The sequence below is a fragment of the Podarcis bocagei genome, assembly GCF_964188305.1.
Source record: "Podarcis bocagei genome assembly, chromosome: 14".
Taxonomy (NCBI): Eukaryota; Metazoa; Chordata; class Lepidosauria; order Squamata; family Lacertidae; genus Podarcis; species Podarcis bocagei.
The window spans coordinates 39,776,305-39,802,576 of NC_138139.1; the positions used below are offsets into that span (position 1 = coordinate 39,776,305).

A 26,272-nucleotide genomic window follows, 5' to 3' on the forward strand; every position below is an offset into this window, starting at 1 on the left:
TTTAAAGTGCTAGTCTTTCTGATAGACTCAAGGCATCAGATGTGTTTATACTACCCTGAGCCCATGCTGCATTATAAAATGAGCACCAGCATCTTCTGGCATGTCCATCGCAGTAAGCAGGTATACTTCACAACAGGACACTAGATAAAAATGTTTGGCACTGCAACACAATTGAATTGCTCGATGTGCTGTTAACTGGGGAAAAAAATATTTTTGAAAGGTTATTATTCTAAAAGATGAGATACAGTTTAGTATTAATTTGTTTTCATTGATAAGTTTCATCTGTTGCTCTCCACATTGAGGTACAAGTTTTCAAAAGTTAAGACATAGACTTAGCTCAAGTATTTGTTGTTTTAAACATGCTATAAAAGCAAATGTTACAAAAGGTGTATATAAAATATTTTTTAAGTGATCTGGGGATTCCTTGCCCTTCATGTTCAGTAACTACTTGACCCTACTTAGAGATTTTAGCCTGTAAGTGTAGAGATAACCAAAAAGACTTTCCTGTGTAATCCATTTCTCCTCTCTCTCTCTCTCTCTTCTCACAGTGACTTAATGTTCATACCAGTGAAAGAACTGAACACTCTAATTTAGAATGTTCTGAGATGGTATCTGAAGTATTCTTCACAAACTGATCAAAGGCTAATTTTACTCCTCTGTCCAGACCTCACAGATTCCCTGCAGTTATGATTGAAAAGATGCACATTTACACTTCAGTGTTACAGCTACGTGGAGTGGTCAACCTGCATCTTATTAGGCCAATGTTTGCTGCAGATAAGAAAAGATTATACCCATGACTTAAGTCAGCAAATAATTAAATAAATAAATTCCAACAAATTTGACCATACTTGTGTATAACTGAATGTGGCGGCAAACTTTTACCCTCAGATACCTTCAGATACTGGTAAAAGTTGTGTCCAACTCTTTGTGACCCCACAGACCAGAGCACGCCAGGCTCTGTGATCTCATCTATTAGCCTTGCTATAGATACTGAAAAGATGGAAGGGGTGAGAGAATAGATAGCGATCCATATTTTGTTGGTGCAGATGTGTGATTACACAAGGCAGAAGTCATGAACTAGAAAGAATAACCCCCTATGTGCTCTTTCCAGTCATGGAGAATTAGAGTTGCTTTATTCTAAGTTCTCTATTCTGAGTGTGCTGCACAATTTATAATCCTAGTGCTCTAGATTTATTAGGATCAGAATTACAAATAGGGGCATGCAAACAAGTTCCTTTTTTTGGTTAGTAGAGACAGTGTGAGGCAGTGTGCAGTGCATTACCTGGAACACTGCATTGCAGAGTATGGCCTAGTTGCACACCACTCTAAGCCAAAATTGAATCACAGGTTATTGAACAAATGGTGTGTAAACCACAAGTCGGTGTTTCAGTTGATTGCAGCGTGGCTTGTTTGTGTGTGGGGTGAGGGTAAGTTGTTGGGTCAGGTTAGCCATATTGATTTGTATGCTGTTGAGGGGGGAATAGGTAATTGTCCTGTTGTGGTGTGGAGGTGATGAAGGGGAGCCATAAAGGAGGAGAGGACTTAACCAGAAACCAGAGTTGGGGCAACATGCTAAGCCAAACCTTGATTTAGCTGCTGTGCTGGATTTAGCTAGAAAGATTTGGGAGGAGCAAAACAGCTGCAGTTTCTCCCTGGTAGCTCACACATTTGCACTAATCCATAGTTTGACTTAGCATTGCGTGCGAATGTGGCAATTTTGGGGGGAGAGGGGTCCTTTCTAGAATAATAGAATGGCATTGTTTTCTAGGTTTGATACACACACACTTATTTTTGGTGCCTGCTAAAACATTTTTGTTTAGACAAGCCTACACAGATATCTAGAATGGTGATATATTGTTTAGCTTATTGCCTAATTTTTGAACGTTTTAAATAGTTGTTTCAATTATTTTTAAACAATAATTTTATCTTTTTATTCTCTCTGTAAACCTCTTTAAGGATTTTTTTTTTAAAAAAATCAAGCGATATATAAATTTTACAAAATAAATATAGAACCAACAGAACTCATATTTTAGACTAGTAACTTATTTATATATTGATATCATACTGAAAATTATGTGTTTTTTGGGGAAACACTTTGCACATTGAAAGTGTTTGTCATTCAAAAACAAACAGTGTCCTAAAATTACAGTATTGAGTTTCTTTTGACCATCTGGCAACTACTTTTGTTTTGTTTCCATTTTAAAAAAAGTAGAATGGAAACTTCACATCCTGAACATACATTCATAAGCTATCAAGAAAAAACAGGAGAATGCAATGTAGTTTATTATATATATTTCCTATCCTAAATCCCTTTTCAAAAAAACTTTATTTGAAGAGAGGATGTATACATGCTTTGATTAATTGTTTGCTTAGATTCCCTTTTCTTATCTCATATCAAGTCTCAAGGAGAAGTATTAAGATGTAATCATTTTGTTTTGACAACTAACTTTAAAAAACACACACCAAGATCTACGGAACCAATTTATTTTTGGCCTGCAATTCTTGGACTAGGAACTATGACCTATTGATATCCTTGCAGTCTAAAAGTTTGTAACTGCCTCCCACAATGTGGTATCTGGCACATGTTTTGGACCTCAGCTCCCATCAGCCACAGGCAGTGTGGACATTGGTCTAGGTCAGGGGTAGGCAACCTAAAGCCCGGGGGCTGGATCTGGCCCAATCGCCTTCTCAATCCGGCCCGCAGACGGTCCGGGAATCAGTGTGTTTTTACATGAGTAGAATGTGTCCTTTTATTTAAAATGCATCTCTGGGTTATTTGTGGGGCATAGGAATTTGTTCACCCCCCCCCCAAAAAAAATAGTCCGGCCCACCACATGGTCTGAGGGACGGTGGACCGGCCCACAGCTGAAAAAGGTTGCTGACCCCTGGTCTAGGTCCTAGGATGATGGGAAGTTGTAGTCCAACAACATCTGGAAGGCACCTTGTTGGGGAAGGCTGATTTACAGGATCAGGTCCACTGTGGCTAAGCTACTGATTTAAACCAGCCTATAAATGTGTTGGTAGTGTCATTTGATTGCTGAGTGGAAATTTAAAAAGCAAGCAGGGTTGCTGTGGCCCTGAAGGTGTGACCTAATTTTCAAAACAGAGAAACAGTCTTTTTCTTAAAACTCTCTGAGAGAAACTTATTGGCCTTTTGCCACACACATGGCATTTTATATGTGACACACACACCACTGTGGAGTTGTGATAACTGAGGAAGGCTGTAATGAGTTATGCCAACTCAGAAATATAAGAATTGAATACTGTAAGAAGGTGGAGAGTCAGTCATTCAGTTTGGACCAAAAGCAGATGTAAAAATACCCCCATTAAAAATGGATAACCAGAAACCTTACAGCATCTTTAACCTCTGCATGATTCCCTGAGCACACAACAGAACATGTCAAACTTCCAGTGATAGTTCTTTAATAACAAATATATAGTGGGTTGGATTGAATAATACCTTTTCCTGAGCCAGGGCATATGCATGGTAGAATGTGAAAATACATTTTCTTTTTTTGCCTACCCAGTCAGCCCTCCCTGCTTACGGGCTTCATGCAGGAGCATAGCATTTGAGTAGGGCCACTAAGTGTAAAAACCAGTCTGCACAATCCTGCACATGGATGATTCCTGGATTTTATCTGGGGTAGAACTATGCTTTGGGACTATTCACTTCGGACTTCATGCTAGTAGGTTCTAATTAAATGTTACTGTATGGATGACTGAGGACAGTGGAAAAGAGTTGTATAGGGAGTGAGATGATTGTGGTGGACTGGGGTAAGGTCTGATCCCAGCCCAATTTGTATTAAGTGTTAAAATCACTCCTTACACTTTATTTTAGTAATCCTTTCAACAGTCCTAACAGACTAGTGTTATAATCCCTGTATTGTAGATGTGGGGCTAAAAAAATAGTGCTGTCCTTTAAATCATTTAGTTGGGTGAGATTTGATCTGGGGACTTCCCTGCACTAACAGCATCAGCTCCTAGGGAATTGATTGTAGATATGGACATTTACAAAGAGAAATCTTCCGCAGATAAAATGCCTAGTGTCTTGGCAATATTCTACTACCATTAAAACACAATGCAATACAATAATGCATGACTTCAAGTTAAAATGCCTGTGCCACTCCACTGTGGAATGGAGCATATTCTGTCTGTGTTGATGCACCTAAATCCTATGGAAAACAAGGGGTCATAATGAAACATTAAGCTGTAGGGCTTAAGTCCGATTAATTTAGTGAGAATTATGTATTCCTCTAACTTTCTCTGGATTGCACCCATTGTACTTAGCTACTCGTAAAACTGCGTTCCTGATTGTCAAATAATTATTCCCTTTTTTCTGTTGCCAGTACTTCAGCTAAGGCTACAGCAAAGGCGGACAAGAGAACAGCTGGTGGATCAGGGAATCATGCCACGTAAGACTAATTTTATTTTTTGCAGCTTGTGCAGCACTGAATTCTCAGACTTCTTGCTGAAGACAAAAGGAAATAACCAATAACATTTATGCCCCCCAGAAAACAAAGGGATAATCAAAATTATGTGCTTTCACTGTCTTTTTCTTTCTCAGACACACACACACACACAAATATTTCACCTTTGTGGAATTTGTCTACCATTTTTAAGTTTAGAAAAAACCTGGGAAAAATACAGATTTTTGTTAAAAACCAATAATATACTTCATTGAAGTATTATGGATTAATTATAAATTCAATGAACAATAAAATGATTTATTGTCACATGTCTCTGTAATAGCTAATATTAGGATGTCCGTATGTGAATTTAGAATTACTGCTTCAGAAGCAACTAAAAAACCTTTATTGCTTGGAGATATATACTGTTTCTAAAACATGATTCAGTTGGTCAGAACCCAAAGATACCTTCCACATGAGAAAGTTGCGTAACACATGTGGAAGTTACGATGGAAAACCTAATCATGTGGAACTGGGTGGGTTTTTGGTGTAAGAGGCTAGAACGAGGGGCTGGTTTTGTAAGGTTGCTGAGTGGCGGTTTGGGAAGGGGTGGCCCAAGGCAAGAGTCTGGGTTGCACTTTTTAGTAGACTGCTTGGGTCTGTTTCCACTGCACTTTCAATAAACCTTAAAGATATGAGCCTCTTAGGGTGTGTAGGAAATGGGCTTTTTGTGTGCATTTTTAGAAACATCATATGCACTTTGTTTGCTGCTAATTGTTTTATTTTAGCTTTGCTATCTTGTGATAAATTTCGAGCAGGCTTGCTTTCCATGGAGTTTGTTCCTATTTATGTCTTCTTCTAAACTTTTCCTTCATTTGTGTGTTTGTGAGTTGGGTAGCTTATGTGTTTGGGTGGAGGAAGAGGTGGGTGAGGCGGGGGGAAAGAGATGCCTCAATCCGGACATTCAGTGGCAAAGTGGGATGCAGCACAGGTGGATGAAGAGAAGATAATAGCAAGCAGTTAATTGTGGTCTGTGGCCTTTTCTGTTCTACCAACCTGTCCTCCAGGCTGGTAGTGCTGTTGCTGTATGTCAGGTTGGTCATTGCCATTCCTTATTTACAATTTGATTTTGGGTGAAGGAGCTGACTTGGCATGCAGTACCATGATGTGAGTGTCTGTGCTAGGTGAGACAGATTTCACTCAGTTTGTCCCCATGGTACTTGGTACAATATCAGCGTAGGCTTGGTGGATGACGCTTTGAGCGCAAGTGACATAAGTCTCATAACCAAGACAACTGATGATAAAGGCATGTAATCTTAGCCCACCCTGTGCTGTTGGTGATAGCAGCAAAGAAAGCTGACTTCTGCCACCATTTCATCCTCCAGTACTCATCCAGCAGAGTTTTTCTGTGATGAATGAGTTAAGATCTTGCCCTGTGAAAATGGCTTGGAACCCTCAGAAGCCTGCTATGACAAGTTTGCAAGGCATTTTGAGAGCAAAGTTATTTGCTGCCATTGTTAATACAGCTCTAGAGGAGGTGTTTAGATCCCCCTCAAGCCTGGATGTTTGGTATCAGTTTCAGATATCAGGGCCTGATGATGCAAAACAAGATGCTTGAGGATACTTGAAGATGTCAAACCTATCACATGCAGGTCTAACCCTTGCCCAGCTTGGGTTGTTAGAGCTAGCTGGGGTTTTGAATGAGCGAGCCCAGAGGGTATTTCATTCTTCATTGCAGGAGTAGGTAATGCCTGCTGCATTAGAGGTGGCAGTAGTGCACCCTCTCCTCAAGAGATCTGCCTGGATTCTAGAGGTTTGCTCAAGTACCACCCAGTTACAAAGATTCCCCTTTCGACAAGATGCTTGAGAAGGTGGTGGCTGCTCAACTTCATATGCATGTGGAGGAAGCAGGCGAAATTATGTTGTTGGGGAACTCCTGAGTACAACCAATCCCTGGCAAAAGTGAGGTTGCCAGTCAGCTAATCAGTGCTAACTGGGAGTCCCTTTTGGCAGGGATGGGGAAAGAGTAATACAAGCGAAGGGGGAGAATAATGAGAGTGCATGAACATTATTTTTGTTGATGTAAGGCAGACACCTGAACCAACTTATTATTTTCCATACACATATATTTGGTTTTTGTTTGCCGTTTCTACACAATTATCACCTCTTGCTCTAATTCCTACCGGTATATAGAGGGAAATTAATCCAAGCACCTCATTTTTCTGCTCATGGTCTTTTAGAACCCAGTCAATATTAATGATGTTCATTGAACTTATTGGTCGATGTAGATTTTATTATTACTAACGAAAGGCCCGTCATTATGACAGGTGGGGGAGGGCAACAAAGAGCAGGCCATATACTGTGGATAGAACACATTCAATGTTAGTTAGTAGAAACAAATATCAAGGAGTATAAAGTATCTGTCTTTACCAGTATGTTCTGATAGTTTCATGTCAGTCTTTTACTTCTCCGTTGTAGCTTTGAAGAGCCCAGCTGCATTCCATGAGCAGATAAAGAGCTTGGAAAGAGCCAGGGTAAGGATTCAAGTTTAAACGTGTTGCTTCATTCTTCACATATATTTGCATTTGGAAAGGGTGAGATATGCAAGATATGTGAAACAAGATGAAACAAAACTAGATTATAATCTCTGGAACTAAATTTTGGGGTCATTTTTAATGAAATTTAAAGTCCTACAGTAACTAATACAAACAAGCCAAAAACAGGCAACAGAATGATTACTTGTAATATTCTTCAGCCCTTTCCCCAGTCACCCTCATCTTCCACTGAATATAGATTTACAGTAGATAATCCCAGCTGAGATTCATTTTCTGTCCAAACAAACCACAATGATGTAAAGCCAAGGGTTGTTCTTGGCTTACGAATTGTGGTTTGTCTGGTAGAAGCAAACCCAGAGCACTGGTTTGCATGTCCCTCTAAGCCAAGGCTCATGATTTGTTACTCCTGGCCCAACAAAATGAGCATTAGTACACTGCTCATTCACAGTAAGCCATGGTTTATGGTTTACCATGATAGGTGCCAGTGTGTTTCATTGTAATGCAATATAGGACTCAATCATAGAGCAGCTTAAACTCAGTGCTGCTTAATGACATTCAGGGGGAAATGCTGACTTGTATTTCCTGTGGTAAGTGTGTTGCGTATTCACATTCAATCTGCTCAATAGAAGTGGCCTTAAAAAATGGGCAAACTGCACTATTGGGAAGTCATTATTGTATTTAAAAAATCAAACCGTTCAAAAACACCATAAAGTCTGGTGGTTGTAACTGCTGACTTGCTAGGAATCCTAAATTAGATTTATACCACATTTTGTTCACTAGCGTCACTATGTAGAGGAATAGGTTTGAAATACGTCATCTACAAAGAGTAAATTTGTATGAGTTGGATCTTGGATTGTAAAATGTGAAGGGGAGAAGTCTGCATTTTATCCCTTATTGTGTGAGTTGCCAAGAACCTGATGTTCTGTAGTATTCTCTAAATGATTTAATAATAAACATAAAACATAATCTTCTGATGTAAGGCAACGTCTTGCAAAACATTCTCAGATGGTTACTTTTTTTCTGTGACCAAAGAATTTTAATAATTTCCTTCAATGACAGCCGTTCAGGACTGCAATAAAGACATGTACTCTGAAAGCCATTTCCCAAAAATGTTTCCTTAAAGTGAACTGTTTGGGGTGAATTGCCAGTAAATGTGGTATATTTAATGTTCATGCATTTTTTCCTTCAGACTGAAAATTTTCTGAAGCACAAGATACGCAGTAGACCTGATAGATCAGAGTTGGTCAGAATGCACATTCTTGAAGGTGAGGACCCTGAGGTCATATTTTCTGGCTGAACATTTTAAAACGCTCAATATGGCTTCAGAACTTGATTATATTCCAAACCTTTAGAAAAGCCAATGAATCTCCCTTGATAAAACCAATTATTAATATGTGTTGATAAAATCTAATTTACTCGATTTACATAGTTAACAATCTTTGATTTAAGGTAAAGTGGATATTAGGGACATTAACTGTGTTGTGGTGTTTCTAGACCTCTTAATAAAGAATATTTATCTGCTTGTTTCAAAAATATATACTTTGATTTCTGCTTCAAAAACAAATGTAGCTGCAAAGATTGTACAGTGCCAGAAATGCATAGCTTGTGGTGAACTGTGATAGCCATTTAAAATGGTCAGCAAATGCTCTCTAGAAATGCATGAATAATGTGATCTAGATGTTGAAAATATGGTTGTAATATTAAAATCAAAACAAATGTTCATAAAAAGGAGTTGGAAATTGTATAGTTCTTTTTAAAATGTGTCCCCTTTCTTCCAGAGACCTTTGCGGAACCCTCTCTACAGGCAACTCAGATGAAACTGAAAAGAGCACGATTGGCAGATGATCTGAATGAAAAAATTGCTCAGAGGCCTGGTCCTATGGAACTTGTAGAAAAAAACATCCTTCCTGTAGACTCCAGTGTCAAAGAAGCGATTATAGGCAAGTAGGGAAGCTATGACATCATCAACACCATCATCATTTATTATTTATACCCCGCCCACCTGGCTGGGTTTCCCCAGCCACTCTGGGCGGCTCCCAACCAGATATTAAAAACACAATACAGCATTAAACATTAAAAACTTCCCTAAACAGGGCTGCCTTCAGATGTCTTTTAAAAGCTTTTCCCCTTGACATCTGATGGGAGGATGTTCCACAGGGCAGGCGCCACTACCAAGAAGGCCCTCTGTCTGGTTCCCTGTAACCTCACTTCTCGCAGTGAGGGAACCGCCAGAAGGCCCTCGGTGCTGGACATGGGTCTATTGATGCAGAAAAGAATGAGAGGTGAAAACCTGAGCTTTAAAGGACCTTCCAAGTTATGAGGTTTTGAAAATATACGTTTAAAAAGGTGCATTTGTGAAGTCATTTGTTGTAGAAGATCCAGATGGTTTCCCTCAAAAAGCATTTTTAATCATAATTTATTTATTTTAAATAATAATAATAAATTAAAAATAAAAATGTGTGCCCCACCCCCAGACCATTCCATTCTAACTATCCAACCTCCCAAAATTTTAACACCTCTTGCGATGCTTTGACCCTTTCCATTTTAACGGTACAAATTCTACAAATACCTTCCTCAAAATAATTTCACCTGCATATTTCCCGTCTTAGCACATGTTAATTTATCATTAATAGCTATGGCTATCTTACCGTATTTTTCGCCCCATAGGACTCACTGGCCCCTAGGACACACCTAGTTTTTTTGGGGGGAAATAAAGGGGAAAAATTTTATTTCCCCCCCCCAGGTGCGCTGCGCTAATCCCGAAGCTTGGGGCGTGCGGAGTTCAGCGCGCCCCAAGCTTCTGGGTGCTGGCAAGGTCTCCGCTAGCCGTGGGAGAGCCGCACGACTTCGCACGGCTCTCCCAGGGCTAGCGGAGCGCTGCGCTAACCCCGAAGCTTGGGGCGTGCAGAGCTCAGCGCGCCCCAAGCTTCTGGGTGCAGGCAAGATCTCCGCTAGCCCTGGGAGAGCTGGGTCTCCCACAGCTAGCGGATAGCTTCCTGAAGCCTGGAGAGCGAGAGGGGTCGGTGCTCACTGACCCCCCTCGCTCTCCAGGCTTCAGCGAAAGCCTGCATTCGCCCCATAGGACGCACACACATTTCCCCTTCATTTTTGGAGGGGAAAAAGTGCGTCTTATAGGGCGAAAAATACGGTAATTTATTTCTGTGAGTATAAATACCTGTGTTGTGACTCACATATTTATTTATATGTTTGTTCTGCTGGTGTTGTGGTTGTCATCAACGGAAATGCAAAGCATATTTTTTTGCAAACACAATTATTAATTGATAAAGATTTGTCTTTCAGTGTCATCTGCTTCCTTTGTGGGGTTTTTTTTTGTTCCCTTTTCATTCTCTGTGTCCCTTACAGTTGGAGGTGCTGTATATCTGACACTCATTGGATAGTACCTATGACGTCACTAGTGATGTCACTAGTGGCACAACTCCTTTCCATGATATCCAAGCCATTTTGTGTCCTTTAAAATTTTGAGAAGCATTTCTTACACCACCTCATTTTTAAAAAATACTAAATACTCTGCACTCCTCTCCAGATCTGAAACACATGTTTCCCTTATACTTTCCCCCCAAAAGCAAAACACATAGATGTAGTTATGTCCCACAGCAATGCTACCATTTGCCCCTTGTTCATTTTGTGGAACAGGATACTGACACCAGACCAGAGATTGTTCTATTTTAAAACTAATGGGGAAAATAGCAGTATATTAAAGGAATCCTAAGAGCATATTTAAATGTCTGTTTTGTGGAACTGTGGACCTGCAGTCAGTGCACATTTGAGCCCCACATTCCACATACATATGTCATTCAGATTATGTCACTCTCGCACTTGCACTTGAAAGAAAATGAGCTTGTTTTTTCAAGGTACACATGACATTCTCCACTACCCTGATTTTTTAATCTTTCTTCAATATGATAATAAGTAAGCCAGTTACTGCCTTCAAGAGTACTGCTTTGTCCTCATCCTCAGCTACAGGAGAGGTTCCCCCCACCCCGCTTTTCCTAGAACACATTCATTTAATCAGGTTAGTCTTTCTTATTACCCTCTCAGTTTTGTTCTGCTTAATATTTAACTTACGGCATAAAGCATGTTTTGTTTTATGGAATAGTTGCACAGAATGTGCAGTGTAAATCAAATTTCTCAGTAGTAATTAGGAAAAAAATAGGAAAAAATGCAGCCAAACTAGACACAACAGGGCCATTGTTCCTGGCCTGCCCTGTTCTCTCATATAAAGGAGGAAGTGGAGGACATGGAAGAGGGGAGCCAAATGCCCCCATACCTTGCTTCTACACAGTTTGTTGCTCCAGACACTTTCTTTATTTTCTTGACCTCAATACTGAGTCAGAAATGGAGAAGATTACCTGGAGAATACAGATTATCCTCATTAAAACATGGAACCAAGGAAAGTTTAGCACCTCTCTGCCATGCACTCTTGTACTATTAAAATCTCCAACCTGTTTTATGTCGAACTGGAATAGACATATGATGAAAACAAGTGTCCAACGCTGCTTTGTTTAGTTTGGCCCAAACTCACACAAAGAAGACCTTCATACAAGAAGGTCTGTTACTTGTGAAATGTCCACAGGTCTTCACCGAATGAGTGCTGGATACATGTAAAAAACAATAAAAGTATATTGTTTCTTCATTATCATGGCATTAAAAGGTGATTTCTCTCACACACACCCCTTTCATTTTAGCGGTTGGTCAGGAGAACTATCCTCAAGGATTGGATGAATCCTTTGATGAAGACAGCAGTGATGCTTTATCTCCAGATCAGCCTGCTAGTCAGGAATCCCAGGGCTCGGCAGCATCCCCTGGTGAGCCCAAAACAAGAGAGGCACCATCTCCAGTCTTGCCAACCCCCGCTACTAATCAGGTAAAGTGTCTTGATTCCATGCCATAACCTTAGTTATTGTCATATTTTGCTGTTAACCAAGCATTCTTAAGATATTCTTTCTCTATTTGATAAATGTCTGTTGTGTTTTATGAAAACCCTGAAGTTTTGGTGGGTAGAAAATGTTCATTACTTCAAGCAAGTCTGTCCATTTTTGTTAGATGCATATGCTCAGCAGGTAGATATCAAACTCTGCCCTGTCGTTCTTCAATATGAGCGCCAACATGCATAATAGTCAGGGATTTCTGTGCCAAGAAAAAACCCGGAATCCGTATATTTTCCATACAACTTACATATAGTGGCTTCCTTTGCTTACTTTCTTTTTCTTCCCAAGCTTAATGGCAATGAAGGGATTGCAGAGGGGGGAGGGAGTGTTAACTCTCTCCTCTTCAGCCGTGACCACCCTCTTGAAATCTTCCCCTGTTGCAAATTGGCTTGGAAGAAGCCTTCTGTTGGCTTTAATAAAAGACTCCACACACCCACACCCCAGCTTGGTTATTGTATGTGGTGGTGGTAGGATCTTTTTGGAGAGTGCAGATGTGGAGCTCAAAAAGGTTGAACCTGTGATATCTTGATGTCTGTAGATGAAAGTGCTGGACCTTTTTGATTCATCTAGAATAAATACACACAGCACTGTGGCCGGGAAATCTGTTAAATAAGTATCTGTTAACTATCCACACATCACATAGAATGGCCATAGCATATTTATTTTTAGATGCAGTGTCTTTAAAATGTGACGTGGAAGATCATTTTGACTGGAAATGAATTCTCTTCTCCTTTTTACAGTTGTACTTGGGCTGAAAAATCTCCCTTGTTATTATTATTACTCAGATTTGCTGGAAATCTCTGTCTGTGGTGTCATAGCTGTTTCTTCTCTCTTCATGGTCTAGATATTTAACATTTCTTCATATGTGCAATCAAATAGTTAGCCAAGAACATAAATTTCTTTTCGTTACCGTTAGTACAAAAATAAATTAGATTATTTTCCTTTTAAAAACTAAAAGCAGGATGAAAAAGTGATTGCACAACACAAGGTGTTCCTTGCTATCATGCTCTTCCCAACTAGTTTTGAAGTAACATTTAAGAACACTTTTATTCATTTAGGTCCATTGAGAAACACTTGTAAATTAAGTATTTCAGTGCTGGAAATTGTAGGTTTTTCTTGCAGAGGTTTTCTCTTGTGGTTAACGATTTTTGTGTAAAATTGCTAAATCCAATCTTTACCATGCTCCCTTGAGACCAGACCAGATATTACACAATAGATTCATGTAACTATGTATGACTGATTGGATTTTAATTACAAGTAATTTCAGATGGATGGCAGTTTAAATGGAGGAATTTCACAGAGAGGGGCTGCTTAGTTCTCTTCTACCCATTGGGGGGAAAATAGGGATATAGACAGCTTGGGGCAGGAGTTGACTTTGAGCAGCAAAATAGCTTATAGAGGGAGGCACTGGGAAACTCTTGCACACATCTCCCTTATAGTATCCAGTTTATCTTTACATGAAATATGAAGAATTTCATATCCTCTATCATTTGTATATGATTTAAGCAGTGTAATTACTTTTAAATATTTGAGCAATGCACCCTTGATCTAAATTTTTCCCTTACTGTTTTCTCCACATTTTACACACTCTCTCTCTCTCTCTCACGCACACAAACACACGAAATGCCCAGTGCTGCCCAGGAATTTGAAGGCATTAAAATATATTGTAATTTTTAAATGAATAGTGTAATTTGGGGGTTTGGAGGTTGTGTGCACACACACACGCCAACTCAGGACTCCAACCTGACCTGGGGAAGAAGCTGAACTGGCACAGAATAATAATAATAAAATGTTGGGGAGCTAATATTTAATTATGGTTACTTTGGCCCACCATCTTGATTCAAAATGGTGCCTGGCATCCAAACATAGATGAAGACTGGGGATGATATTTCCAGACATTTGTGCAGGTTAATGCCATCCTGCCAAATTGGGCAGCAAAACCTTCAAAGCTATCCAGATTGGCACAGGTTACTGTCACACCAACATTTGTGAAGACCTGCCAAATGGTATGATGAAATTTTCAGAGGTGTCAAAAGTAGTGGACCCAACCTATGCCAAAAAAGAGCAAAATCATGCCAGAGTGATGTTTTGATGTGCTATCTTGATTCAGAATGTTGTCCGGCATCCAAAGTTGCTTTTTTTAAAAAAACAAACTTGTCCAGAGAAAAAACAAGCAAACATGGTTACAAAATAGAGAGGACAATGATTCCCATTTTAAGTAATCCACATCTTTATTATGTAACCAAAGGCCATCAGGACCAGGGCAAGAGCACAGTGGCTGCAGTCTTCACTCTGGGAACACATGTTTTCTCCTTTGCACTAAGTCATGGTTTGGCTTAGCAAATCAAATCTGTATATCCTTGCCTCTCTAACAGGAATTTTGTTCAGAATGCCTGCCTGCCAGCCAGTGGTGTCCGCCTCTTCATGACCCCTGGACCAGAGCACGCCAGGCACTCCTGTTTTCCCTCCTCCAGCAGGCCATTCCATCCCCGTCCACCTCTCTTCTCCTTTTTCCATGTTTTCCCTTTTCCCAACTGATACTATGTCTGTGACTAATGAGCTTGTACAATCCTTACAAGGCTGGGTTTCTTTGGGTGGGGTGGGGGTCAACTCCATCATTATGATCATCATCAAAATCATCATTATTTGTAGTTCTGCAAATAGTGTTCTGGGGGTTTCCCCAAGTATTCTGATTCCTCCCGTTTTTCAATGATTTCATTTTGACTCCACTTCTATTGACAGTCACTGCCTGAATGCACAAGGAGAAGAAATGACAAATTGTCATTAATAACGTTACAAATATTTGTTAAATGCACTTTTGTAGGCTTAATTTTTTGTTTAATTTTGCCAAATTAAAATGTAATTCATGCAGCCAGTATGCTTGCAGCTGGTGAGTGCTGGGAACATTGTTTTCAGCAGTCCTAGTGCTTTGACCTAGAGAAAACTTGGCAGCAGTGGGATAGATTGGAGGAACCAGACCCTGAGTGTGGAGGGAAACCCTGGCCACACTCAACAAAATGTTCTCAACCTTTAGCATGAATTTACTCTCTCTGACATGCTATTTCCAGTGACTTTTTCTGATGAATTTGGATACTTTCAGTAGCAAAAGGAAGACACAAACCTTTTAAGGGGGGGGGGGTGTTTAATTCTACAGGCCACTTAAAAAAATATTTTATTGATTTTTCAAAATTCTACTGGCGACTCTTGAGACATAAATGTATCTAGAGTAAGACTTTCCTTTGGTTGCTCTTTTTGAGAATTTTTGGAGAATTTTGTGGCTCTAGTTCTTTTGGGGAAATATGTGTGATGTAAATTCTTTTAGAAAAGCCAATGCCAATGTAGAAAAAATGTTTGGGCAGTAGTTACTCATTTTGTTTTGTTTTCTTTATTATCAGTACCCCACATTAACACCATCACTACCTGAATTTCTGAAGCCGCCTGTCACTGATCAGCACACTACACGCTCTGCAGCTGCTGCTTCTCTTACCCCAAATACCGTGTTGGCAACAAAACTCAGCAGTGGGCCAACACTAATAAAGGTATGAGAAAACAGTCATGCTTGATTTGTTTGGTTTATTTACTCTATTAACAAAGAAAAATCTCACAACAGGAGAGGTGAGAAATATTGCCAAATTCCTGTACTAGTATTATGGATCTTGCAAGACAGACATTTGAAAAATGAAACAGCATAAGTAAAGATAACTTTGTATAAGTACAGGTGCCACTGAAGCCATCACAGAAGAGTACAAATCATTCTCAAGTTGTTATTTGGCTGATATGTTAATTTTAAGCACCACGTTTTTGCCAGAACCCAGTTCTATACATTAAAGTAGAAGGTACTTCTGAAGGAAAATAAGTGATGTAAAAATGTATGACATTTACAACGTTTACTGAACAGTTATTTGTAGTTGGACTTATGGTGGTGGGTTTTTTTTGCAAGTGTGTTCCCGACACTGCATTTTCTGAGATGATGTGGGGGAAAGTAGGATGTTGGCAAGGGATGTTCAGCTTTCCTTGAAACACACACACACCTACGCACAAAGCCTTGCATTTCAGTGTCAATACAGATTTAGTTTTGCTATCTCCAAGGTTTATTATTATGCCAGCTGGATTAGTGGCCTTCAGAGGATTGCAGGCAAGGACAACCCTCTGCCAGTTCCTATAAAATTGTTTTATAAGACATTTCCCGCAGTCAAATAGACACAGTGGTGATGTCACCTGTAACCTAACCCAGCTTTTCCTGCAGTGGTTAGATTTTAAAGATCAAGTATCACCTAAAGCTGTGTAATGCAACAGATCTCTGCCTTGTGAGGCAACTGTCCCTAAGAAGGGACAGGTAATTATTGGGGAGTAGGATAGTTGGATATGCCAATATTTGTGCCCTAACAAATACAAGCCAATGCTGCCTCTGCATCACATTTCCACCAACACTTACTGCTCATCTCTAGCATTTAGGAAGCCACAGACTGGAACTATCTAAGTTTGCTATGCTTTGGAGAGTTTGCTTAGCAAAATAGTTAACAGCATGGGTTTAAGCGAACTGAACCTGCAAAGGGTATCTGGAAGATGCTACCAATATACACTGGCAGTTATTGAGGACAAGTCAGAACTTTGCAGGGTTGTGAGCAGATGGAACTTTGTGCAGGGAATGTTTTGCATGTGTAATGGGAGTCCCCATTTTCTCCACTCCAAGTGCTAGTTCCAAAATGCAGCTGGTAGATACGTAAGTTCAAATGTGTGTGGGAGCCTCTGTGGACATATGAAACATGTGGACATATGGTTTCAAATTTGGAAGACTTGGGGAGGGGACTTTTGGATATGGTTAGCATAAATAGGAGACTAGTGTTTTTGATTAGTGAATCTGTGCTATAGTTGTTTTTTAATTCTTGATTGAAGCCAAGTCAGTTTGTTGCAGTGGTTGTGAGGAATTTCCTTAATAAAGTTCCTGTAACTGTAATACTGGACTGTGATCTGCCATTTTTGTTTATAAACATGGCCTGCAGCCCAACAAAAAAAAAGTTGACTATTACATTTGCTTTCTGTTCTCATTCATGATTATTTGTTCCAAAGCTACAAATTATTACAGACTAGTAGGACAGTCTGCACATTCAAATTGCTAATTGACACATTTGAAGCATCCTTCAGAGGCTCATGAAAACCAGCCAAGGTGATGCATCTCTATATAGCATAAGAACGTGTCTAATTCTCTTTTAAAGCCAGCCACATTCATGGCCATCACCATTTGAGAGAGGGAAACCTATTTTCTCCAAATCATGCATAATATACATCTCTATCCTAATGACCCCTTACTCACCTTTTCTTTTAACTAAGAAGTCCCAGATATTGTAACCTTTCCTCATAGGGAAGTTTCTCCACCCTCATTTTCATTGCCCTTTCTGAACTTTTTCTAGCTTTACTCTCGTACAGTAGATGCAGTATCTGTCATTGGTATCTAAATAGAAACAATGCAACAAGAGAATCACAGCAAATAATGCAAGAAGAGAAGCACAACATGCACAATGACTGCTATGAACCCCTAAATCCCTTTGCCTATCCTTCTGCCTATCTATTGTGCTAAGGATGGAGAACCTGTCAACCTCTGGATTCTGTTGATCTCCCACCAGCCCTAGCTAGCACAGCTAATAGCTGGAGATGATGGGAGTTACAGTTCTGCAACCTCCAAAAGGGGACAAGCTCCCCACCCCTGCTCTGTACAGTTCTCTGAATTAGACAACCTTTAATGTTCTGGTATATTCGATCCCACTGGAAAGCAGTGGGGCTTGTATTCAGTGCTGAATTTAAACAGTGCCAACTGTAAATTCCATTGCAAAGGAACCTTTGGGAGTGCATGCTAAGCCGACTTGCATTCAGTGTTGTTTAAATTCAACACTGAATGGACAAGCCAGCATCCTAGTGTTCACTGCTAAAATCGCTCCTGCTCCACTCCTCATTTTTGTTTGGAGAGAAACAAATCACAAGCACTGGTTTTCATAGAAACCTAAGCAAGTGCTCTTGGCTTCTTTGGATACAAAGAGCCATAAGCGAAAGGGAAATCACTATGTGTACTTTTGCAGAATGACATCTTTGGGTTTAGCTGCACTGCTCTTACATGGCATTCTATTGCATGGTGTAAAATATCCCTTCCATGAGCAGAAGGGAACCTTTGGCTCCAACTCATTGTTTATGTTGTCTATCTATGAATAGCAACCCCACCCCAAGAACCCAAGTGACAAACCTCGGAGCAAGAAAAGCAAAGAGCCAAAGCCCAGAGTGAAGAAACTGAAGTACCATCAGTACATTCCACCTGATCAGAAAGGTGAGAAGAATGAGCCACAGATGGACTCCAACTATGCTCGCTTGCTGCAAGAACAACAGCTTTTTTTGCAACTGCAGATCCTGAGCCAACAGCAGCAGCACTACAACTACCAGACGATTCTTCCTGCACCACTCAAGTATGTGAAGCTTTGTCAGTTTTCCCCCCTGTGTGGGAGAGGGGATGGTATTTAATAGGGAGACATATCAACTGCTATGCTTGCTTTGGTGTTTTGGGGCTTGCAGTCAGTTTTGGGGAGAGAGTAGGTTTCTGAACTACAGAAGAATTCTGTTGGAAACAAGGGAATTGAGGAACACAGGACTTGTCTTACTTCTATTTCTTCTGAAGGTTTTTGAAGCAAAGGAAACCTAGTTTGATAGGCAGGGGTTGCCATCCTCTTAAACCCCCCCCCCCCACACCAAACTTGTTTCGTCTGGTTAAAGAGAGAGAGAGAACATAAAGCCCAATCATATGATCTGCTATGCTAGGCAAAAATGGATGCATCAACAACCCCCAACCATAGCACATTGCAGCAATTTAGTCCAGGACAACAGTACTGTTTAAAGCCTTGCACATCAGATGTATATAGGATAGCAAAGGCAAGGTGGACACATGATGGTATAAAGCAAAGTTCTGGTCACATAGGAACAGCTCCTTGATCTTCACCCCAAATGAAGTGTCAAATCCCGTTATCCAAACAAAGGACTAAACTTAGATGGAGCATTAATTGTGTGTGCTTTCTGCAATGTATGTAGCAGCCTTCAGACTATGGGGATGGGGGAGATTACTCTTTCTCTCTCTGCTACAGCACAGATAAAAATTGCCTGTCGAAAGCTGCTGTCTGTGTTACAGCCAAAAGGAGCTTCCACTGAAATGCGTATTGAACCTGTGAAGAGGCAGTGCTGTTGTTGTTACCATGACAGGGGTAGAGGAGTTAAAATTCTTTTCCCCATCTCCCACAGCACTGAGGCTGTTCAGTCTTTCCCATTGTTATTGTGAGAAAAAACTATGTATGCTAATTGCATGGGCGCAATTAACATCAAATCTTGTTTAGTCCAGATGATGCTTCCGAAGTGTAGGCTGGGACTGTTAATCTGGACGGTTAATCTGTTGCAGGCAACAGGCCTTTGCAGACACCCATAGAAATGGGGCTTCCAATCCTTACCATCAGAGACAAAGGGCTGTCTTGTCTCTTATGCACACAGCATTTCATATTAAACATGTATTGTATAAGTATGTAATAAATGCCACTACAGGCATTCTCAAGGATAGCTATTTTAGTGTCTAAAGATAGGCTTTCTGCTTCTCTGAGATATTTACTGAAGTTATTATCCTGATAGAAACTGGGAAGATCAAGGCCAATTTTCATGTACCACCCACTCCATGAAATGTGAATTGTCTGGATTCACATTTCAGCTGAGCCAATGAGGAAGCAGTACAAAGTGCTTTACAAATTCTTACTTTATTTCAATACAAATTCCCTCCAGCATTTTTAAACAAAGGCCCTATTGTTATGCTAACAGAATAAAATATATTTTAAAGTAACAAATGGTTTGGTCATTTTGCATTTCTAGTGGTATACTCTGACTTGTGCAGCATATATAAAATACTTCATAGTTAAGTGGAAAATCACTTCCCATTCAAGGCAATGCATATTACAATGAGGTCATAGAGAAAATGGTTGAAAGCTTCAATTCCTTTTTTTCTTAAAGGCCAGTGAGTGACAAACAGAGCAACACCGGGAATGTACCACTGAATACTTTGAGCAATAGCACATCTTCCGCAGCAGCCAGCACTCCGAGACAGAACAATAATATTTCCAACAGAAAACCTGGGCCCCTGCCTCCTAGCTTGGATGATTTAAAGGTAAAAAAAAAAGTGTCATGCGACCATTTCAAAAGTGATTTTTGTTTGCTTCTTATGATAGCAGTGCTTTCATGGGACCCCAAATGTTCCCAAATCATACCCTTCTCCCTTTACTCACCTTGTTCATTGCTACTTGGCTTGGATTGCAGAGACCTGGGTTCAATTCACTGTTTTGCCATGAAGCTCACATGGTGACATTGGGCCAGTCCCCACCTCTCACCCTAACCTACCTCTCTGGGTGGTTGTGGAGATAGGTGTGTAGGAGTGGGAGTAGGAAGGATAGCATCTATGGCTAATTTGGGCTCCTTGGAAGAAAAACAGGATAAAAAATGTAGTAAATTATAATTCAGGTGCTTGCCTATTAATAATTCTTCATGCATGCAAAGTTGACTGCACCTGACAACAGCTTATATTAAAAATAATAATAAAGGTTACTTTGTAAGGTGCCATCGGGCTTGCCCATTAAGTGCAATGTTGCTTTCAGTTCCGCACACATAGGGAAGGGAATGTACATGGAGGTAGGTGATCAAGCGCCACAGTGAACATGAAAACTTTGTGCTTCCAGGAACTTCACTTGCACATTGTTGCTCCTTGTTTAATATTTTTCCACTCTTTGTCCAGGTCCTACTACTTCTTTACATTGTTCTTTTCATTGGTTTCCCCTCACTTCTCACCTTCGCTTCAACGTTTCGTGTCTCCCTGGTCTCTCTCCTCTATATCTATATTCTCTTCTATCTCTAAATGCTCCTTTCAGTTCATGCTCCACCTCAGAACACTTACTGTGCAGGTACTAGTCTTCTATTTCAACCTAAGATTAATCTCACTATTCCTACCAGTGCCTTTTCCATTCCAGCTCCATATCACTGGAAAGCCCTTCTACCTTATATGTTTCTCTCTTGAGAAAGGGCTGTAGCTTTGTATGCAAGAGGCCCTAGGCACAGTCTCTGGCATCTCCAGGTAGGGCGGGGAGAGACTCCCTGCCTGAAATCCTGTAGAGGTGCTGCCAATCAGTGTAGGCGATACTGAGCTAGATGGACCAATGGTCTCATTCATTATAAAGCAGCTTACTACTGTACGTTCTTCTTGATCTGTTTTTTCATTCAAGCACCTCTTAAGACACATGTGTTCAATTTGGCTTTTCCCAAGTCACTCTTTCCCCCTTTTACTTTTCTTTCTTCCCTAATTTATCTTGTCTTTAGTAATTTTAGGCACCCTATAAGTCATAATATCTCCTGTGTGCAGAAAAAAAGCAATCTGTCAGAGTTATCCTGATACTAGTTGGCTTCTTTTTCACAAATGCTTCTTTTTTCCTTTAAAAACAAAAACAAAACTCAGGTAGCTGAACTGAAAATGGAGCTCAAGATAAGAGGATTGCCAGTGTCTGGAACTAAAATGGATCTTATTGAGCGTTTGAAACCCTATCAGGATCTTAACAATAATTCTATCAATGCTAGTCATACAGCGGCAGTTACTCCTTCCACTAATTGTACCAGCCAGCCTGGAGAAATAACTGCCGTATTCCCTGTTGCTACATTAAACAAGCCAATAGCTAGCTCAGTTTCCAGCTTTTCTTCAGAAACAACATCTGGTGGAACTGGCGGCAAATCAACACCTATGGAATGCATCAACTCCCCTTTGCCCATTTCCCCGTCTCCTTCAGAGCCGTCCAGTCTCAGCACGGATGACACTAACATGGCAGATACTTTGACGGAAATCATGACCGTGATGTCTCCATCACAGTTCCCAAATGCATCACCTCCTCTTCGAGCTAACACAAATGAGGACAGTCACGGCAGTGGAAGCATGTTCGGCATGGAGCTTGATGCAGCAGAAAAGGACCGTAAGCTTCAAGAAAAAGAGAAGCAGATTGAAGAGCTCAAAAGAAAACTGGAGCAAGAGCAGAAACTCGTGGAAGTGCTGAAAATGCAACTTGAAGTTGAGAAGCGGGTTCAGCAGCAGCAACCCCAAGCCTCAGCTAATATTACACTGACTTTGAATCAGAAGCGTATCGGTCATGATGTCAAAGAGGAAGGCACTTTAGCAGATTGCTCTGATGCAAAACAACCTGTATCTGAAGCCAACCATTCTTTAGGACAGCCAGCATCAGTGGATGTCCAGAACCTAGTTGCCAAAAAGGCTATTGTTATCAAACAGGAGGTACCTTTGGCCAAAGCTGAACCACAAAATGTCATATCTCAGTTTTATGTAAGTTCGCAGAGACAGCCACAAACTGCTGTTGTTGCCCAGCCTCAAGCTCTACTTACTGCACAAGGAACAGCACAGCTGCTACTGCCACTCTCTCTCCAGGGTCCAAATTCTGCCACTTCAATGCAACTACCTGTGGGCAGTATCCAGGTACAGGTACGAAAGGTTCCTCCATTTTGAGTTATTTGTCATTGTCACTTACAATCTGATAGCCATGGGCAATTTTCTTCATGTGAATTCAGTGACTGTTTTATCTATTGTGGTTTGTTATGGATGTTGAGGGTCATCAGGGGAACCCTGTTCACCTCACAGAGCTACAATTCCTAGATTGGTTTAACAGCCAGTTCCTTTCACTATGGAACTCTGGGAAATGTAGTTCTCTGAAGGGAATAGGGGACTCCTGACTACTCTCAGACCCAAGATTCTTTGGAGGAAGTCATGACTGTTTAAAGCTGTACGATAGTGCTTTAAACGTATATTGCAGGTGGATCCTGCACTGGCCATAGGATCTAATGTAAATGGATTCAAAAGTCATACCAGTTATTAGATTAGAGCTCTAGGTTAGGCCTCTGGTACCAGTGCAAGGGGGATTTACTGTGAGTTGCTGCTTCAACACAGTGGCTGACAGAAATATATTAATAATCCATTCTGTTATTACTATAAGAATAGTTGTTCTTGTGAACAGCTTGCCATAAAACATAATAAGAGAAAATCTCATGTGCCTAGATGAATGCAAGACATAAAATGTGCCACATATACAAATTCTGGGATTTTCAAAAGAGAAAGAAAGAAAAAGACACTTTCTTGCAATATGTATAACTGGAAGTGGCACCAGCACACCTTTTCAGGATTTCTTAAGAAGTGCCTGGTGAACTGGCGCTAGAACAGGGAGTGATGTCAGTTAGAAAATTCATTTTAAAGAGACTTGGATTGACCAACTCACTCTCCTTCCCATATTTTTTCTAGAGCAGGGTTAATGATTACATGCACACCTTGGAATGCTCCTCTCAAGTGAGTGTGTAATAAAAAATGCATAATTTTGGCTTCACTCATTGTTTCCCTTATCTCTAAAAGATGTATCTAGTCATCTTAAGGAAGAAGGCATAGCTCAGTGGTAGAGCACATTCCCGGTTTGATGTGCGCCTTTCAAGTAATCTAAAAGGATCTCCATTAAGTGGGATGGGAGATGCATTTGTAGAAGACCTTGGAGAGCTGCTACTTATCAGCACAGACAGTACCAGGCCAGATGGGCCGGTGGTTTGGCTCAGTTTTAGGTATATTTAAATGTCTCTTGTGTCAGGTCAAGATGGAGGGATGCAACTGAAATACATAATTGCATCACACACAATCACACACCCCTGTACTACATATACAAGCAGCAAGCACTATTTGCTTCTTCCCTCTAAAAGCTGCAAAACCGCTTTACAGAGCCACACTGACCATGACTCTTTCTCATGTAGAACAGGACAGTGAGGTTTAACTTAACAAGAGTTGTTGTGATTGTTGCATTTACCATGCAGCTCTTAATTTTCCTTTCAGCTTTCTGTTCCGCAGCTTTCAAGGCCCACTGTGACATCACAGAAGCCAAGCCAATTGAAGCCACAGTGGTCGTAACACCTTTCTGTCCATAAAGTAGTATTTGCTGCTCATGGACTGTGAACATGCGAACCCACCATCTTCCTTAGCACTGTGTTTAGATACTTCAGGAGGACTTGATGTCAAACATTTAAAGATTCATTATAACATCCCTGGGTTTCTTTCTTTATGCATATAGTCCAGCTGAGTCCTGTACTGTGAAATCAAGCCATACTCTTTCTCCTGTAGGCCCAGCCACAGTCTGGCATTCCAGCCATGGCACAAGTATCTACTTCTGCTTTGTCCCAGAAAGTACCACAGATGCACTCTTCAGCATCCAAAGAAAATGCTTCCCCACAGCATGTGCTTGGTCACACCCCACAAAACAGACAGGTTGGTGAATTATGAATACAGATAGACTGCATACTGTCAATGGAACTCTTTACTTTTCTGCTTCGTTACTTAAAGTATGTGATATTCCTTAAAGTAGGATATAGCATTGAATGGGATTCATAAATTTTTATTACATTTCTCTGATTCTTAGGTTAGAATTTTTCCTCATATAAAAATATTAGCATAATTATCACCAAAACGCTTGAATGGAAGTCATTTTGCACTGATGAATGTGATGTACACCATTCCATTATTCTAATTATCTTGTCATTTTTGCTACGGTATCCTCAGCAATACTTAATGATTTCAGGGTTGTTGTTGTTTTTTTTAAAAAAATCAGTTGTGAAATGTACTACAACCTGCTATTGTGTCTTCTGAAAACTGCTATACTAAATTAAATCACACAGCAATGGGTAATTCTCTAAACTGCCTTAGCATTTTCATACATAAGGCTTACATACATTTCTATCCCAGTTGGTGTGCATTTGTGGTTCATTAGAGAGACATTGGTAGCACTTCATTGAGTTTCTTCTGTTTAATAGGAAACGTGCAATACCACACCTCATTCATTTTACTGAAGTGTATGCAGGAGAAGCTACTAGGACATTGCTACTACAAAAAAAACCTATGGCTGCAATCTTACATCCAACACAAATAGAGCAGGGTGTGAAATGTCCCCAATGTACTCCTTGCTTGGTGTTCCACTACCCTGCTGAACTTATATCTCCACAGGACCATCCCTCCATGACAGGACTAGCCAACATCGGGCCCTTCAGAAGTTGTTGAACTACAGCTCCCATCTTTCCTTACAATTTATCTTGCTGACTGGGGCTGATGGGAGTTGTAGACCAGGAACATCTGGCAGGCATCACCAAAGGTTGGCTACAACTGCCTTGTTAAGGAAGGCCTTTGTACTTTCTCCACTCCAGTGATATTGTGCACTAGAGCATTTTATTCAATTTAAGATTGAATGTTATTATTGTTGGCCACACTAGGAGCTGCTTGATTGTTATTGTACACCATGCTCTTGAAGAAAAATAGCATGCATGAGTTTTAAATACATACATTTTGTTTTTACAGATATTTCCTCCTACCTCACCAAATACAGTATTTTCCTATCAGAATCAGTCTGTGACAACTCTACAGCAACCTTTGTTTAGTCAGACAGCAAATACCACTGTTCACTCAGGGAACCAGGTGCCCTTGGTGCAAAATGGACCCAGTGCTCCTCAGAAGGTATATTCATTTTATGTATTCAGTTACTAACTTATTTAAATCATTTATTATCTTGCCATTAAGCCAAAAAGAAGTTCCTGAAACAGCTTACCGTATTTTTCGCTCCATAGGACGCTCCTGACCAAAAGACGCACCAAATTTTTAGAGCAGGAAAACAAGGAAAAAAATCTGACTCAAATTTTGTACTAAACTATTTAAAACAGCAAAGTGTGTGGCTCCTGTCCACTTTGCTGCTTTAAAGCGAGCCATGGTATATAATGAGGAGAATGGAAAAAGGACACATTCCATTATAATGTAGCTGTTTTCATTATCACTGGGAAGTCAGTATTGGCAGCAGTCACAAAAACTAAAATTTGAGCATTTTACTGTTACTAATCAAGAATATTAATAGTCAGGGAGAGAAACCAGGGCTGTGCAAATGAGAAGTGCTTGGGAGTATGGAGGAACAGCAAAATAATAATAATAATAATAATAATAATAATAATAATAATAATAATAATAATAATAATAATTTATTTATACCCCGCCCATCTGGCTGGGCCTCCCCAGCCACTCTGGGCGGCTTCCAAAAGAATATTAAAATACTGTGAAGCTAAAGATCAAATGATTGTGCTCCAGTTCCTAAATCTCTGAAGTTTTCTCAAAACAGGCATGGTTGTTTTGAAAGGAAGATTCGAAATGGAGTGACTGAGCAAAGAACAGAGGAGGAAAAGAGGGCAGATAAATAGCTTCCATTCAATACCAAGAGAACACAATGTTTTTGGTTTAGTATAG

The 26,272-nt window shown here is 40.2% G+C and overlaps 1 protein-coding gene across 6 annotated transcripts in view; it reads left to right on the top strand.

Annotated features, from left to right (window-relative positions):
- The window catches only part of MRTFB (myocardin related transcription factor B), a 120,164-nt gene that overhangs the window by 86,922 nt on the left and 6,970 nt on the right, over window positions 1-26,272 (top strand). For all 6 annotated transcript variants that reach the window (XM_081170321.1, XM_081170320.1, XM_081170318.1 and 3 more), the window contains 11 exons: window positions 4,347-4,412; window positions 6,885-6,940; window positions 8,151-8,226; window positions 8,740-8,901; window positions 11,668-11,846; window positions 15,306-15,449; window positions 18,115-18,362; window positions 19,936-20,089; window positions 21,425-22,450; window positions 24,119-24,262; window positions 25,343-25,498. In XM_081170321.1, the coding sequence (XP_081026447.1) occupies window positions 4,347-4,412; window positions 6,885-6,940; window positions 8,151-8,226; window positions 8,740-8,901; window positions 11,668-11,846; window positions 15,306-15,449; window positions 18,115-18,362; window positions 19,936-20,089; window positions 21,425-22,450; window positions 24,119-24,262; window positions 25,343-25,498 (2,411 nt within the window). The remainder of the gene's footprint in view (window positions 1-4,346; window positions 4,413-6,884; window positions 6,941-8,150; window positions 8,227-8,739; window positions 8,902-11,667; window positions 11,847-15,305; window positions 15,450-18,114; window positions 18,363-19,935; window positions 20,090-21,424; window positions 22,451-24,118; window positions 24,263-25,342; window positions 25,499-26,272) is intronic.